The sequence below is a fragment of the Biomphalaria glabrata genome, chromosome 3 (genome assembly GCF_947242115.1).
Source record: "Biomphalaria glabrata chromosome 3, xgBioGlab47.1, whole genome shotgun sequence".
NCBI lineage: Eukaryota > Metazoa > Mollusca > Gastropoda > Planorbidae > Biomphalaria > Biomphalaria glabrata.
The window spans coordinates 21,994,328-22,010,319 of NC_074713.1; the positions used below are offsets into that span (position 1 = coordinate 21,994,328).

Sequence of the window (15,992 nt, forward strand, 5' to 3'; positions counted from 1 at the left end):
CATCTATTTGTTTTGTAAGACAATAATGCAATCAAAAAATGTTTGTTGCTGTAGAATATATATTTATTTATACTAATTTGAACAAACTAGTTGCTAATCACATTTAACTATTTGAAAACATTATTTAAGTTCTTCAATGAAATAGCCTCCAATGTTAAGCCTCCACCCCAAACCAACAGCAAACCTTTAGACGATAAATCCTCTTACTGAACAGTTTGATGGAGACACAATTTAGCCATTCAGTCATTTATCATATTTCTAGATAGAGTCTAGTTAGGAGAATTAGTGATAAATCAGGTATAGAAAGGATGAGTCAGGGCATCAGGTGTTAAATTAATAAATAATTACTCACCATGCATAAATGGTTTTCTCAAATGGGCTAAATCATTCTCATCCCAATAACTTTCTGGTGTACTATAGGCACCTGAAAAAAAGCAATAAAGATTTATGATCACATTAGCTTTCCAGTTATTGCAAATGTCTTTTTTTTTAAAAGACATTGTAAGTTATCAATCAGATCAAGTTAAAGACTTTAAAAATGTTTCTTAGGACCAAGAGGCAAATTAAAATTATTGGTACAATCTAAGGACATTAAATGTTACATAACATTTGTGTTTCTTCATATGTTGAAGAGTTTAAGAAAAACAAAATAATGAAGCTATAAAAACTTGAAAGGACTGTAAGTAATGCTCACATATGTTACTCTTACAAAGTAACTAACCTCCAATAAGAATTGCAGATTTGCATGAACATTGAATTATTTAAATTACTTAAAATGTAAATTTTTTTATACAATTAAAAAAAACTTTAAAAAAGCATATTTGTTGTTGTATTTACAAACACCTATTTAACAGTTAAAAATAAAAAATTTGGTACATATATATATATACACATATATGTATGTATATATGTATGACTATTCATAGGATATCACAAATTCATAATAACAGGGTCTGCCTTGATCAGCGCTTCTACCGAGCTCCTAGACTTAGGTAGAATTCTCTTATTTCTACTAATGTCAATATTCATCTCTAGTCTAGTTCCTAAAAGTGCACAGCTTCTGCAGAAACTACAGATGTCGGTGTGCATCACAGAGTTAAAATCAGAGTTACAACACATATATATTAAATGCACAATTTTAAATGGACTACATATATGGTTTATTTCAAGATACAACTATGTTTATTTCTATTTACAATCCCTGCCCCCCACCCACCCAAAAACAATCTGCTTTAATCCCATCAACGTGAAACATTATCAGACAATGATGATACATATATTTTTGTTCAAGAAGTCTTAATTTTGTTTTCAGGGTTCATAGCCAATTTCATGAATGATTTTCCAGGTTTTTAAGGTAGAATTTTAGATTTTCAAGGTATGCATCGCACCATATCAAGCAATATATTGTACATATATTTACATACAGATGACATAAATATGTAAAAAGAACAAAATATATATGTATTTAGTACTGAAAAGAAAATATAAAATATATATATATATGTGTGTGTGTGTGTGTGTGTGTGTGCTGTTCGTTTGTGTGATAGGTTGTAAATATCTTGCCAACATCCCACTCAGAACAGAAACAACATCATCAGCTGTTATGTCCACAGAAAATGTAATGAAAGTTATCTTTTAATCAAGTAACAACTTGACTGTCATCCCAAAACCTCAAACAACCTTTTTTTTTATAAAGATTTATTTAAGAAAATTACAGATGGTTACTATTCCATTTTTTTAAAATAAGAAACATAATGTGTACTCTCAGTGATGGAAATGTATATTCTTAGTTCCTATGTGTACCCTATCTCATATATATTAGAGTCATAGTGGGCATTTGGGGTAATGTTTTATTCTTGTATTAACTGAAATTAAATCCTCCTCATAAATAGAGCCTGTAATATATAGGCCTATTTGTATGTTTAATTGACATTTGCTTACTAAATAATGCGTTTGGAAGGGGGGTGGATATTAGACCTATTTGTGTTTTTTTTTCAACTGGGATAGGGTTAGTAGAAACTACATGTAGTTTCCCTGGCTTTTACGACCGAAATAAATTTTACGGACTTTTCACAGCTGTGTGCAAAATATTTTCAGTAAATCTACAGTAGATCTCTAGACTCTTGATCTAAGTCACTAAAATTCCCGAACTTTTCACGGCTGCGTGCAAATTATCTTCACTGAATCTACCGTAAATCTAGACTCTAGATTTTTTTTTTGTAAGACTAATCTCCCCTTAGCCTAATACATTTTATATACAAAACAAATTTATTTAATTTATTACAACTACAGGTAATTAAGTAATTTTTTGATTGATTCATGTCTTTGTCATTGACAGTGAATAATGGTGCTAAGTTTCAACTTGATCAGAGAATGGGAATTGGGAGAAATAATGTGGACAAGATTTTTATCAGTCGGGGTAAAAAAAAAAGGGGGGGGGGGGGCGAAGAATATAATCAACCATATTACGCAACTGATGATGAATGCGGAAAACCCAAAATATCTAATATCTTGATAAAAATTTTTTTTTATCAAAAGTCAATTTTGATTTAAGCCCACAAAAACAAAAAATTGGCTTGGCAAACAAGAAAAAGTATAAGCTAATAATATTACCTCTTCTCCTTTTTACATTAGGTGTCAACAACTGTGTTGAATCATCAGAAGTTTTCAGATCTGTAGTGTCCAATTGTGTATTTTGTAATACAGAAGAATCTGGTAAATTGTTACAAGATGATAGTGTATCAACTGATTCCTTCATAGTATCATTTGCTGACTCTTGGCTTACAACTTCAGAAATTGCAACATTCTGTGGTGAGTTAGTGTCCATGACAACTACATCCTTCTCATCACCACTATTGTTTTTCAACTCTATTTTTGCATCTGCTGACTCTTGGTTTACAACTTCAGAAATTCCAACATTCTGTGGTGAATCAGTTTCTGTAACATCAACTATATCATTCTCATCCCCACTATTGTTTTTCGCATCCACTTCTGCATCTAATGACTCATGGTTCGAGACTTTGAAAACAGCAACACTCTGTGGTGAGCCAGTTTCACTAACATCAACTACAACCTTCTCATCACCACTCTTGTTTTTCACCTCTATTTTTAAATGTGTTAACTCTTGGTTTACAACTTTGAAAATGGCAACATTCTGTGGTGAGCCAGTTTTAGTAACATCAACTACATTTATGTCACCAACACTCTTGTTTTTCACCTCTATTTTCACATCTGCTGACTCTTGGTTTACAGCTTTGAAAACAGCAACACTCTGTGGAGATCCAGTTTCCATAACATCAACTACATCCTTCTCACCACCACTCTTGTTTTCCACTTCCATTTCCACAACTGCAGTTTGTTCCACATTTTCTATTCTATTTGATAATCTATCAAAGTCTTCCTTTTGTTCTTTAGCAGCTTCCATCTTGGCATTCAAAGTTATCTAAACAAAAAGAATGTCAAAATAAAAAACATTAACATCTGTATAAACACCCTAGTTCAAAGCTGGTCATCATGATGCCAAGTTGTGAGTTTTTGGGTTATAAAAACAAGTAAATGTATGTCTGTTTGTTCTCTTTGAAAACCAAAATAATTGATACAAAATATATTATTTCACTCACTCAACCATGACAGATTCTTCCATTCCCAAAACCTACAAGAATGAAACTTTGCGCCATTAATTCATAGAATGCTCTTGACTAAATACTGTTATAAACCTGGTGGTGGCACAAATGGGGGTAGTGGTGTGTGTGTAGTCAGCCGACGCAAATCGCCCCAGGCCAGCGCTAGACGAGCGGTCAACCGTGACGAGTTACGACTGTCAGCCGAGACGAGTGTCAACACGGCAGTTCGGGAAGGATCGACGGTGGTCCGGGAAGGATCGCCGTCGTGAACAGAGCTCAGGAGCGTCACGAGAGTTGTAGTCATCTGACCACCTAGAAACGTCGAGCGGCGTTCTGTCCGGTTCGAGAAGGCCAGTAGGGACCCTATATAAGAGCGGAGGTCAAGACGGTTCACGGCAGGGGTTCAGAGCCCGGTTCACTACAGTCCGGTCGACTACAGCACAGTTCAGCGGTGTGGTTCTGTACGGAGCATTACGACGGTTCAGTGCGGAGTACTGTCAAGTACAGTTGAGACGGCTGGCGTCTTGATCTTGGTCTGCGATCGAGTCCGACACAACGAGCCTAGTGTGTGAAGTCAGTCCTGAACTGTTGAACCCAGTGCAAGCCCGGAACGAGACGGAGAGGCCAGTGCAAGAGTTGATACTGCGGAACGGTGTTATCGGAGAGATATTTGTACAGTGTACGTGTTGCCAATTGTACAGTATTGGCTGTCATTTATTCAACTATTAAAGTGTTACGTTACTTTGGAGCTCTGAGTTGTCAAGTTCTTTAAGTTGGTGGTGTATGGTGCAGTTTGCAGAGAGCCTGGATAGTGAGATTCGTAACAATACTTTTCACATTTGATACCAATTTAAATGAAAGCACTATGTATCTTCTTTTGAAATGTTTGCTGTTTCATGGCCAGTGTCATTACAGCTGTTTAAACCCCAGGCAAAAGATATTTGATAATATAATTTAAAAAGTATTACATGGAAAGATCATTTTAGGGGAATTTCTTTGAAACTAACTTTTAGTTACTGAGGATGTGTTTTGACTGTAACACTATTTTGCTTTTTTTTTTCATTTGTACTCGTCAGGGCCTTTAAATCTCTGGAAGAGGGGGTATATCCGATGGTAAACTTTTAAAGAAGGCTCGACTTAAAGCCAAAATGAAAAGATGGCATTAGATACTGCTGTTCACCAACAATGTGATACTCACCTCCGATTCCGAAGAAGGATTACAAAGGCTAGTAAATATAAGTCAAAGAGTTTAGTCTTAGAATAAGCTTCACCAAGACTGAAATTCTGGCACAAGACATCATGAAATACCTGCGGTAAGCATTGAAAATCACACTCTGGTGCAGAATTTATCTTTATGGGATCGACTTTGACATTTGCTTAGACTTTTGGATGGGGGGAGGGGGGGGGGGGGGGTTTATTAAACCCCATTAGCGATTTTTTTTCAAGCACAATTTCTTTTAAAACTATGTAGTTTCCCTGGCTTTTATGACTAAAATAACTTTTACGGACTATATACAGCTGTGTGCAAAATATTTTCATTAACGGTTAAATCAACAGTAGATCTAGACTCTTGACCCAAGTCACTAAAATTAAAAACTTTTCATGACTGTGTGCGAATAATCTTAGGGTTAGAATCTACCATAAATCTAGACTCTAGATCTAAGTCACTCAAATTCGCGGACTTTTCACGGCTGTTTCAGAATTATCTTCAATGAATCTATCCTAGATCTAGAATCCATAATAGACCTTTTTTCTTTTTTTTTAGCGGCCCCCGAAAGGGGAAAAGAGGCTATTAGTTTTGTGCGAAATGTCTGTCTGTCTGTCCCGTTTAGATCTCGTAAACTAGAAAAGATATTGAAAATCCGACATCACAATATTTTAGACCATTCAAAGTTTTGATAAAACGGCTACTTTTTTTTTTCTGAAAGCGAAAAATCTAATTTTTAAAATCAGTTATGCAAGCAGTTTTTTAAAGAGAAAAAGCTAATTAGTATGCATTATAAGTTAGACTTAAATTAAAACGAACAGTAATCTTGTAAACATCATTTTCGTGAACTTTTTTTTTTTATTGCGAAAATATATATATATTTTTTTTGAGCATTCGATAAGAGATTAAGCCTTTTCAAAACAATTACATCAATTAAAAGAATTCAGTTAGGCCAGGAGAGGCGCGGTAGCTGAGCGGTAAAGCGCTTGTCTTCCGAACCGGGGGCCCCGGGTTCGAATCCTGGTGAAGACTGGGATTTTCAACTTCGGAATCCTTAGGCACCTCTGAGTCCACCCAGCTCCAATGGGTACCTGATATTAGTTGGGGAAAAGTAAAGGCAGTTGGACGTTGAGCTGGCTACATGACACCCTTGTTAACCGTAGGCCACAAAAACAGATGAATATTACATCATCTGCCCTATAGACCACAAGGTCTGAAAGGGGAACTAGTTTGGCCAGGTTCACATCTAACTTTGCATTCACTTGCACCTATCCTTTGATCTGCTGTACAGTTGGGGCACTACACAAGATCTGTCAACCTTCGTTCTCCATTCTTATCTGTCATTTGTCTTTGATATAATTTCATTTGCATGTTCTTTCTGAAAATATTGAAGCCTGCCTGGGTGGACCACTTCGGGGGCCGATTTTCAGTTTGTGTTTCCACACAAACTGTCTTTGTAATCTTGTTTTCTTTTAAGTATAATTTTAATGACATACTGTCCCCATTAACAAAGAACTAATAAAAAAAAATTAACAAAGAAACTCGGATTAGGTTGGGGAAATAATAGCTAGCTACAAAAGTTTTAATGTAAACAAATTAAACATGCGATGAGAATATATAATATTAACAATATGTTACTACCCATGAACGATTTGTCGTGAACCAAATTTCAGTGAGCAATATGTTAGGTGAATGAATTGTCATGGAACCCTATTATTCTACCAAGTATTATCGCACTTATGCGCGTCATATCGCAAAGCTGAAAATACGGTTAGCATTGTGCCCTATGGAATGTACAGGTTTTTTTATAAAGAAATTTCTTAAAAAACATAAAACCATGTCAGGCCACATATTCAAATAGCTTTTGTGTACTAAAAATAGGCGCATGAGTTTAAAAGCATTTTTTTTTAAATTGTTTCAAACTATTTTGATCACAATTTTTAAATGTTTTGTTATTTTCTGCCATCACTAGGCCGCCATTTTGTCCACACCACTCTGACATTTCTTTAAGCTCAAGATCTGATAATCTGTTTATTTCCTTCAATATTTACATTCTAAACAAGTAAAGGTCATAAATATACATGCATGGATGCAAGCAACGAAGACCCATTTTGCCTGCAAGCATGATGCCTCTTATATCTTCACGACATAAATAAAACATTTACACTATTTTGCAATATATATATATATATATATATATATATATATATATATATGCTTTTTTACACATATATGTATTTCTTTCAATAGAAACAATAAATACTATGCTTTTACTTACATTATTATAATTTACCTAAATGTATGTTTCAACCTGCCACACAAAAAAACAACCAACTTTCTAACTATTAAACATACGTATACAGTCATAATTTTTACATCATTGAAAAGTTCTAATAATGTATTTTAATGAAGTACTAACAAAAAATTTTTTTGTTTTCAAAGATACATTTTTTATTTCTCCTCCCTAGTATTTGAAGATTCTAGTTTGTTTGTTTATAGGCAAAAAAACAACCCAGAAAAGTGGACTAGAAAATTACCTAAAAACTTGAGTTTACATTTTTTAAATTTTTTTTTTTAAACAGGTTGCACTTAGAAATAGACTATATATATTACTTTATTAATGAAATATAAGAGGCTTAAAGATGTGTTATTGACTACTTTAGACAATGGCCTTAAAAATGCTTAATGAGGATTTTTTCTTTAAAGTTAATTATGTTTTTTTTTATTTACTTATAATGAAAATAACACTTTTTTGTTTCACCTATACAGAAGTTAGGATAGAGAACAAAGGTTAATTATTTTTTTTTAATATTAGATATCATGCCTGGCCAAAATTCTACCAAGTTTTATCGCTATAAGTCTTACATGGCACTTACATCTAATAGTGGAAAATGCCATTTAACAAAGAACATAATGGCCATGGACAGTTTTGGTGATCTCTACCATATGAGTGTTTCTCCAGTACTGGTTACAACTAGGTGTTGGTTCACTAAAAAGTCAGTATTTCATAAGATTGTTATTCAAATGTGACAATTTACATTACATTGCATTAAGAAATGGTTAATCTATAAATTTTGATATTTTGAGCTCATAAGGTGCTAGGGAAATATTGAAATTGTAAAAAAATGTGTGAAATTACTACCCAAAATGGTGGCTTTTGATGTAACACGAACACCATGGTATGATTGAATTAATATTGTACTAAAACCAAGGGGCATAAAACTTCCATCTTTGTTGGGATATGTTAACAAGATCCTCATATTTCAATGTCATTATTTAGTTTTTCTCAAGGTTATCAAAATATTGATTAAACACGGCCACAAAAATACATTTGAGGCACATCGCGATGTGTCCCACTTTATACGGAATTACAATCCTCTATGAATTGTAAACAAGAAATAAATAATATGCTCAGCATTGCATTTCTGTTACAACAAGCATTAAAGATTTCTTTTAAAGTATTTTTTTTCTTAAAAGCTTTCTAAACATGCATAACGAGCTTACAATAGGTCGAGGTGTCCCAAATGAAGGGCCTGTGCTGCGTGTGTTAAGAATGGGATAATTTTTCCCACGACACTACTTTTTATGAATGAGAGTTCTTTTGAGCATCACAGGTATTGTGTAGAACAAAAGAAGTGCCGTTTCCGCAACGTAGTAATTAACAGGAGTACTTAAACAATAGCGTGTCCCACAATTAATCATTGATGCGCCTCAAGCGTCGACACGATCAATCGCCGGCAATCTTGCACAAAAATCTCATTTAATCTGTTTTTTGTGATCTTTTGTGAATCAACAACCCATTAGGTACGTAGATATTTCATTATTCTACTGAAATTTAAGCTTATTACAAATAAGTTTGATTGCAATATCCTAATAGAAGTGCTTTTTTATTACGAGGTTACTAAATTTAACCACTCAATCATGACGGCACGTGAAGCGTCTTGAATACAATTTAGTCTTAAATCGTAAAGTTAATCAATTTTAAAGCCTGTTACTAAACAAAAAGTTTATATTTCTAAAACAATTATGTTGATGTAATAGTAGACGTGTGTAGGGATTTAAAATAATTAATTTGTTTTTTTATTTTGAGAAGTAAATTGGATTAGGCGTTGAGGCGCTCCATGGGACCCCCTGTTGGTGTTTTCCATGCATAAATTATGGCATCACATGTAGCGTCTAATACGAGTTCAGGATTTGTTAAGTTTTCTGTATTCATGGAAAGTTTCAATTAAGATTAAATGATTTTAATATATGTAATAAACTATTTTCATAATCATTTTAAATGAACATTTTTTTTTTACATCTTTCATTTTATATTTTTTGTAATTTTACTTTACATCGTTTGGGGGGACACTACTCCGTTTGTTTACAAATGGTGTCCTAGTTTGCGTCTGTTAAATCCAAATAGATTTTAGTGATATTTTGTTAAAGATTTTACAGTGTCAGATAATATTAGCTACATCTAAAAGAAATAAAGTGGTACTGTTTAAGAAATATTAAATAATTAAAATTTACTTATTACTGTAAATAAGATTTTGATCTATTGGATTTTTCGTTTGAAGTGCATCTCGGACAATTGTCTTTAAAACTTTAAAGAGCTAAACTCTAGATCTAGATCTAATTATGTAATTCATTATCTAGATTTACTCTAGATCTAGATCTAATTATGTAATTCATTATATTATAGCTAGATTTACTCTTGATCTAGACCTAGAGTAGAGTACAAGAGTCTAGATCTTCTTCTTCTTCATCGTTCTCATTGTTATGTTGGAGTGTTCATATGACTAGACCAATACATGAGATGAACTGCGCAGTGGTTTCCAAATCAGGGAGCTCTCCATATAATTTTCTTTCTATTGGGGTGATTTGGGGCCAATGTCTTATACGGGCCTCTTGGTAGAGAGAGCAGTTTTGGAGGACGTGGTCGGCATTTCCTGGTGATACTCCACATGGGCAGATTTCACTGGTTCCAATTTTGAGCTTCCGGAACATGTGTTGTCGCATTCTGTTGTGTCCGGTCCTGAGTCGAAAGATTAGACGTTGGTCTTGTCGGGATAGCTTATAGTAAGCATCATCTTTCTTGTGATTTGGATGGGAGCTCGTCCATTTCTCATTTATTTTATCTACAATTAATTTCTTCATTTCTTCTGGATAGAGTGCAGAGTTTACTTGTGAGTTTGTTCTCCCACTCTTGGCGAGTGTGTCAGCCTTTTCATTTCCTGCTAGTTGTATGTGAGCTGGTATCCATTGAATAACAGTTTTTTTGCTGTTGTGGTTGAGCTTTGTGAGTGCTGTTCTGAGGTTTTTAATATAAGGGGAATCAGAGTTTTGCAGGCTTTGGAGGGTTGTTTTTGCATCTGTTAGAAAGACAATCTGACTGTGAGGGGAACTTGGATGATTTGCTAGCATGGTAGCAGCTAGTGCTAGTGCTTCCCTTTCTGCTCTGTGACTGTCAGAGAGCTCTCCAGTTGCAAAGGATTTTTCTAGTTTTCCTCCATCTGGCCATTCGATAAGTATTCCAGCTCCTCCATTTGTGGTGGCTTTATGGGATGAGCCATCCGTGTAAACTCTGATCCACTGATTGCTAGGGTAATTGGTATGTAGAAAACAGTTCACTATTTCCTTGAGCTCTGTTGGTCTGTAATCAGATTTTCTTTTTATGTTTTCAATATGGTCCCTTATAGTAGGAAGAGGGCTTTCGTCCCAGGGTGGAGATTCATTATAGTGTATCGAGGATTCCAGAGTAATTTTTTCAAGTTGGTGTTTCTTTTTTACGAGTAGAGATTCCTGTATGAAATTGGTCCTTTTGAGACGTTTTTTTGTGCCAGTTTTGTGGATTTTTGTTCTGAGTTGGTGCCTCTCCAAGGTTTTCAATTTAGTGAATTGGGAAAGGATTTTTATTTCTCTTCTTTCATCCAGAGAGATCAGGGCAGCGGTTTCCTCCATAGCTCTTATGGGTGTTGTTTTGATTGCTCCTGTCATTATCCTTAGACCAATATTTTGGACCTTGTCTATTTTCCTTAGGTTGGTTTGGGCTGCTGAGCCCCATGCTGTGGCACCATATTCTAGTACAGGTCTTACATAACTGGTATAGGTCTTTTTCAGGATGTTGTGATTAGCTCCCCAATCTGTGCCAGCTAATTTTTTCAAGAGGGATAGTCTCTGGATGCTTTTACTCTGTGTTTTATCTATTTGGTTTTTCCAGGTTAGTCTCGGGTCATAGGTGACTCCAAGATAAGTAGGGCTGTCATTTTTTTCTAAAGCTTCCTTATCTAATGTTAATTTTATTGTTTGTTGTTTTGTTGACAGTGAGAATATGGTATATGTTGTCTTTTTTGTGTTAATGGACATGCCCCAGTCTTTGGACCAATTATTGAGTTTATCAAGAGCATCTTGTAATCGAAATTTCGATGTTCCTACATATTCTTCTGTGCTAATTAAGGCAAGGTCATCTGCATACATGCTGCTCTTAACTTTTTTGGGTAGGTTTTAGGTTTCTATGTTGGAGTTCAGTCTAGATCTAATTCAATATCTGGATTTAGATCTAAACTAGATTATTAGATTAGAAATCATTAGATCTTTTATGAATCTAGACTAGTGACTCTAGACTAGGTCATTAATGACTAGATTTAGAATCTAATTCTAGATTGAATAATATATTTTTCTTTAAATTGACAAGTATCTAGAAAATTATCTAGATCTATATCTAGATCTATATTATAGATCTATTCTATATTAAAATGTAGATTGTATCTAAAACAAAGTTTGGATTAACCTGCACTTAATTTCCATTGTATTGTTTATACAGTATATTCAATTATATTGTATTCAGTTCTTTCAGTCTACCACTGAATGATTATAACATAAGTTAATATAATTAACAGTACTAGTCCTATACTATTGATTGAGCCTATCCCTATCAATCAAGCAATTATGGGCATTAAATTTAAATAATGCACCAATATATACAATATGTTTATGAAAGTTATTAGTATATATAATAGATCTATTTATTTAGATACTTATACATTTTTATAAATTACAGATTTCAGTAAATGGAGTTATCTCTTAGAGTTTCAAGGCGTCTACAAGCCAAGAAAGACTCTAAATTTACAAGCATCAAAGCCTGAGTCTCTAACACATGTTGCTGTTTTAGAGCGGAGAGAAAAGGAAAGGTTGAGAAAAGCTGCATACAGGGCCTAGTTAAGCCCACATGAAAAAGCTTGGATAAACAGAAAACGCAAAGAAAGAAAACAGCAAGCTAATAGTCCACTTAATGTCATCTCAGCAGAGGTTGGTGAATCACTAGGTACTGGATTCCAGACTCCAGTGGCAAAAAGAAGGGCTTTGATGAAATTGCCTAGGTTACCCAAGAAATATGCTGCAGTTTTTGATGGTCTCACACAAATATGCTCCCCAAGAAAAAGTAAAGCTGTCCATGACATACGCTTTCTGCGCCTACCTGAGAGAAGAAATCTCATCTTTCTAAACAACATTAAAGAAAGTATCAAAACCTAACTACACTCCACCAGCAAAAAAAAAAGTCTAGTGCTCATAGACAAGTACTCTGCAGTATCCTTAGTAAGTACAACAAACTCAGAGGTTGTGCTACTCATTTCTAACATTTTGGTCTTCCAAGAAGTTTTATGTCCAAGTGCAAATCAGAACAAATTGCAAGAAAAAAAACGAAGTGATTGCATTGCACAAAATGCCTTGGAAACAATATTCATTTTTTACAGTAGAGGGGATGTCTCAAGAACTGATCCCTCTCAATCATCTGTTAGTGCTCAAACAGGAAAACGTTTCATGCAAAAGCTACTTAACATAAGATGCAGTCTTGCTTATGTGAGTTCTGTTTGAAGATTTTTCTTTATATAGAGGGCATTAATAAATTTCTGATCAAAAAAGGACACAGAGAGCTGACATTAAAAAATCCAGCTTCATCACTCGACTTAACTCTATGCCCAAGAACTAATGCCAATTGTTTTCATAAGCTGCAGTGCATTGAAAGATCATGTAGCAACTGTGGTGTGGATTTAATTAACAAGTATTGAGCCTTTAAAAAATTGCACGGATGAATTAGCAGAGTGGAGTATAGTATGTGGTCAAAGATGACGGATGAGTATGTTCAGAGTAATGGTACACAGCAAAAGGTAACAAAGTGGCGACCAGCAAATAAAGAAGGATCTTTCAATGACCTAGTGAGAGATATTACACCTAACACTATTGCTTACAGAAATAGAAGCTGTTTCTGCTTTCCATGCTGAAATTCATATGGCAGTCATTGCCTGCATGATGAAATATGTGGATCTTGGAAGGTGTTCAAACTTCAGAAACAAAATGGTAAGTACTTGTATTTATTTATTTTTAAATAGCACTTTACAATTATTTTAGAAAAAACATTATTCATTTTTAAATTACCTAATTGATTTCTAAATGAAATTGTTTCTTTTTCTTCAGTAGTGTAATCTCAGTCAAATCTTGAAGACTCTTTGGATGTCAGTCCCATATGCTCAAATTCAAAGGTAAAGAGCTTTTACATTTTAAAAATTTTCATTGAATCTTATGTTACCTGTATTGTATAAGTTGTTTTTTAATAATATACCCTGCTAAATAATTTTAGACTCATTTTAGAAATTAAGTATTTCAGCCTCATGTTGTTGTTTTTTCAGGCCCAAACAAATTCCTTCACTAATCAAAAGTACATTGTAAATAGATGTGTGATTGTCAAGTATGGGGAAATATTCTATCCAGGTATAATTTTTTGCACTGTGTACCTTTTAATTTCAATAAACAAGTTCATAGTATGTTTTAGATTGAAGAATTAACTTTTCAACATTGCTGGTAATTTTTTCTAACAGGAGTTGTGATAGAAGTCCTGGATGATCAGCGCAGAAATAATTTTTAAGCAAGGCACAGAAATAAGAAATATATTTGTATATCCAGAAGTGCAGGACATACAGTTAGTGTATGCAGACATGATTGTTACTGAAGTGATGTTGATACCAAATGGCAATAGTTTGAGAGTGGAATGTTTTGATTTCTGAATTTGTCAAATAAAATTTGTGTACAGTTTTATGCCTTTTCTTTTCTTTCTTTTTTTTTTCAAACCTTTTTCTGTGTGTTAAAACTAACAAAAGATATAAAATATATATTTGTCAATAATTAAAAATAATAATGATCATTCACTTGTGCACAGATAAGACAAAAATGTATACTTATAAACATTATTTTAAAAAATGGTGTCCCATGAAGCACCAGCGACATTTTGTGAAATTTAAGCAGCATTTTTACAAATGGGTACTTTATGACTTGAATAGTGAATAAGTCTAATTGATCACTTTAGTGCAAAAATAAAATAATTTCTATATTCTCACAGAATATCTTTTAAAAAAACTTTAACTGTAGTGTCACAGGTGCTACGGTGTCCCAATTTTTGAATTGAGCTCAAATCCACTTTTTCTATGCAAAAGCATAAATTTCAGTATCTAAAGACTAATAACAATAAAGACAGTTATATTATGCTAAAATACAATGAATTTATCAATTGGTAGTTGTCAAATTATCAAGTGGTGTCCCGGTGAAGCACCTGTGACACAAAAGAGGGTACCCCTTGAATAGACACTCCTGTCAAAATCTACATCTTGCAATTCATTTTCTATTGATAAATTCTTAAAGTGAACTGGTTGAAGAAGTGAATACAGTTGAAATGAAACCAAAAACTTCAACTTTAATTTTTAGCATAATGTGACACTTTTTGGCACCAGTACTGGAGAAACACTCATATAGAAAAAAATTAAAAAAAAAAAAAAAACATGTCAGGCTTTGTAAAGCCTTATATTCTGCATATATTCCAATAGTTTTTGTGTACTAAACATATACGCACGAATTTTAAAGCGCATTAAAAAAAAAAAAACAATTTTCAGATTTTTTTTATCTCACTTTTTAAATATTTTATTTTCTGCCATCACAACACCCCCATTTGTCCACACCTCTCTGACATGTCTTGAAGCTCAAGACCCGCAAATAAATTTCTTTCAATATTTACATTCTAAACAAGTAAAGTTCATAAATATAAATGAAATCAGCTTTGTGAGCTAGAAATTTACTACTAATACTAAATCTACTATTACATTTCTCATATAATAAGTTGATCTATCGTCTACGATACTCAATTTCAACTTTTTAACTTTTCAGCTGGGGGTGTGTCTCGCCCGTCTTAGCCAGCGACAATATCTCCTCTTATTCCATGTCAACCTATGTTAGGTCAAAACACACAAAAAAAAATTAAGCATACAGTCATAATTTATACACCATTGGAAAGTTCTGTTAAAAGTAGTATAATGGTCAATGATAACGAAAATTTGTTTTTTCAAAGAAAATTTTTTTATTTCACATCCCTGACCCTAGTCACCGCCTAGTATTTATCATAATCATAGTTTATGCATGTAATCTATCGTGATTGTGAATGATTATTGGATTTGGATGTTTATTGTTATTAGTTTTTGATGATTGATTGTTCATGTCATGTTTGGATGTTCCACAGTTGTTGATAGAGACGAGATTCCAAATAACTTAAATAAGAGATCTTTTAATTACATCTATTGTGATCTAAGACTTAGGCTTAGGAGTTAGAGACTAGAATCTAGTATGATAAGTATCTAGTCACTAGATAGAGTTCTAGAGTGACGTCTAGACTAATTAAAAATATATAAACTAATTACCTAATAATAGTAATATATTATATACTAAATATTACTTATTAGCAGTTATTAGCTATTATTTATTAGTATCATTACTAAAAATTAAATATTAAATGTCATTATCATTAATAAATTAATTGATTAAAAATCAAATTTATTAATGAACTGAACTTAAGAATTATCTTGATCTTGATGATCTATGATTGTACCTACTTTTTTTTACACGGCTGTCATTCTTGTAAATGCTTACATAACATTAAAGTGTTATTAATTGAAAAAAGAAGCACAATACAGATTATTTAGATCTAGAAACCTAGATCTTTTCAATATTTGATCATCATATCATATGTAAGATGATAAATTTCAAAGACTACATTGAATTCGCTAACTCAAAACGGAAGTAACTCTTGTATATCTTTAGACATACTTTCGAAACTCTTTTCATAAAAGAGTAGCCCT

At 33.4% G+C, this 15,992-nt stretch overlaps 1 protein-coding gene and 1 long non-coding RNA gene across 4 annotated transcripts in view; one reads left to right on the forward strand and one right to left on the reverse strand.

Annotated features, from left to right (window-relative positions):
• LOC106057973 (uncharacterized) overlaps positions 1–15,942 on the reverse strand; it is a 34,669-nt gene extending 18,727 nt beyond the window's left edge. The window contains exons 1-3 of one of the 3 annotated variants that reach the window (XM_056023977.1): positions 15,747–15,942; positions 2,614–3,442; positions 353–424 (exon numbers count right to left, since the gene is read on the reverse strand). In XM_056023977.1, coding sequence (XP_055879952.1) covers positions 353–424; positions 2,614–3,424 — 883 coding nt within the window. In that variant the 5' untranslated portion in view covers positions 3,425–3,442; positions 15,747–15,942. Of the gene's footprint in view, positions 1–352; positions 425–2,613; positions 3,443–14,963; positions 15,054–15,704 lie in introns of those variants that run through there. The other 2 variants (XM_056023978.1, XM_056023976.1) reach the window with 2 other exon arrangements.
• On the forward strand, positions 13,290–13,908 carry LOC129925181 (uncharacterized). The gene is made up of 3 exons (XR_008776960.1): positions 13,290–13,355; positions 13,503–13,584; positions 13,692–13,908. It is a non-coding gene; the product is annotated as an uncharacterized LOC129925181 (long non-coding RNA).
• Positions 15,943–15,992: the final 50 nt, after the last annotated feature.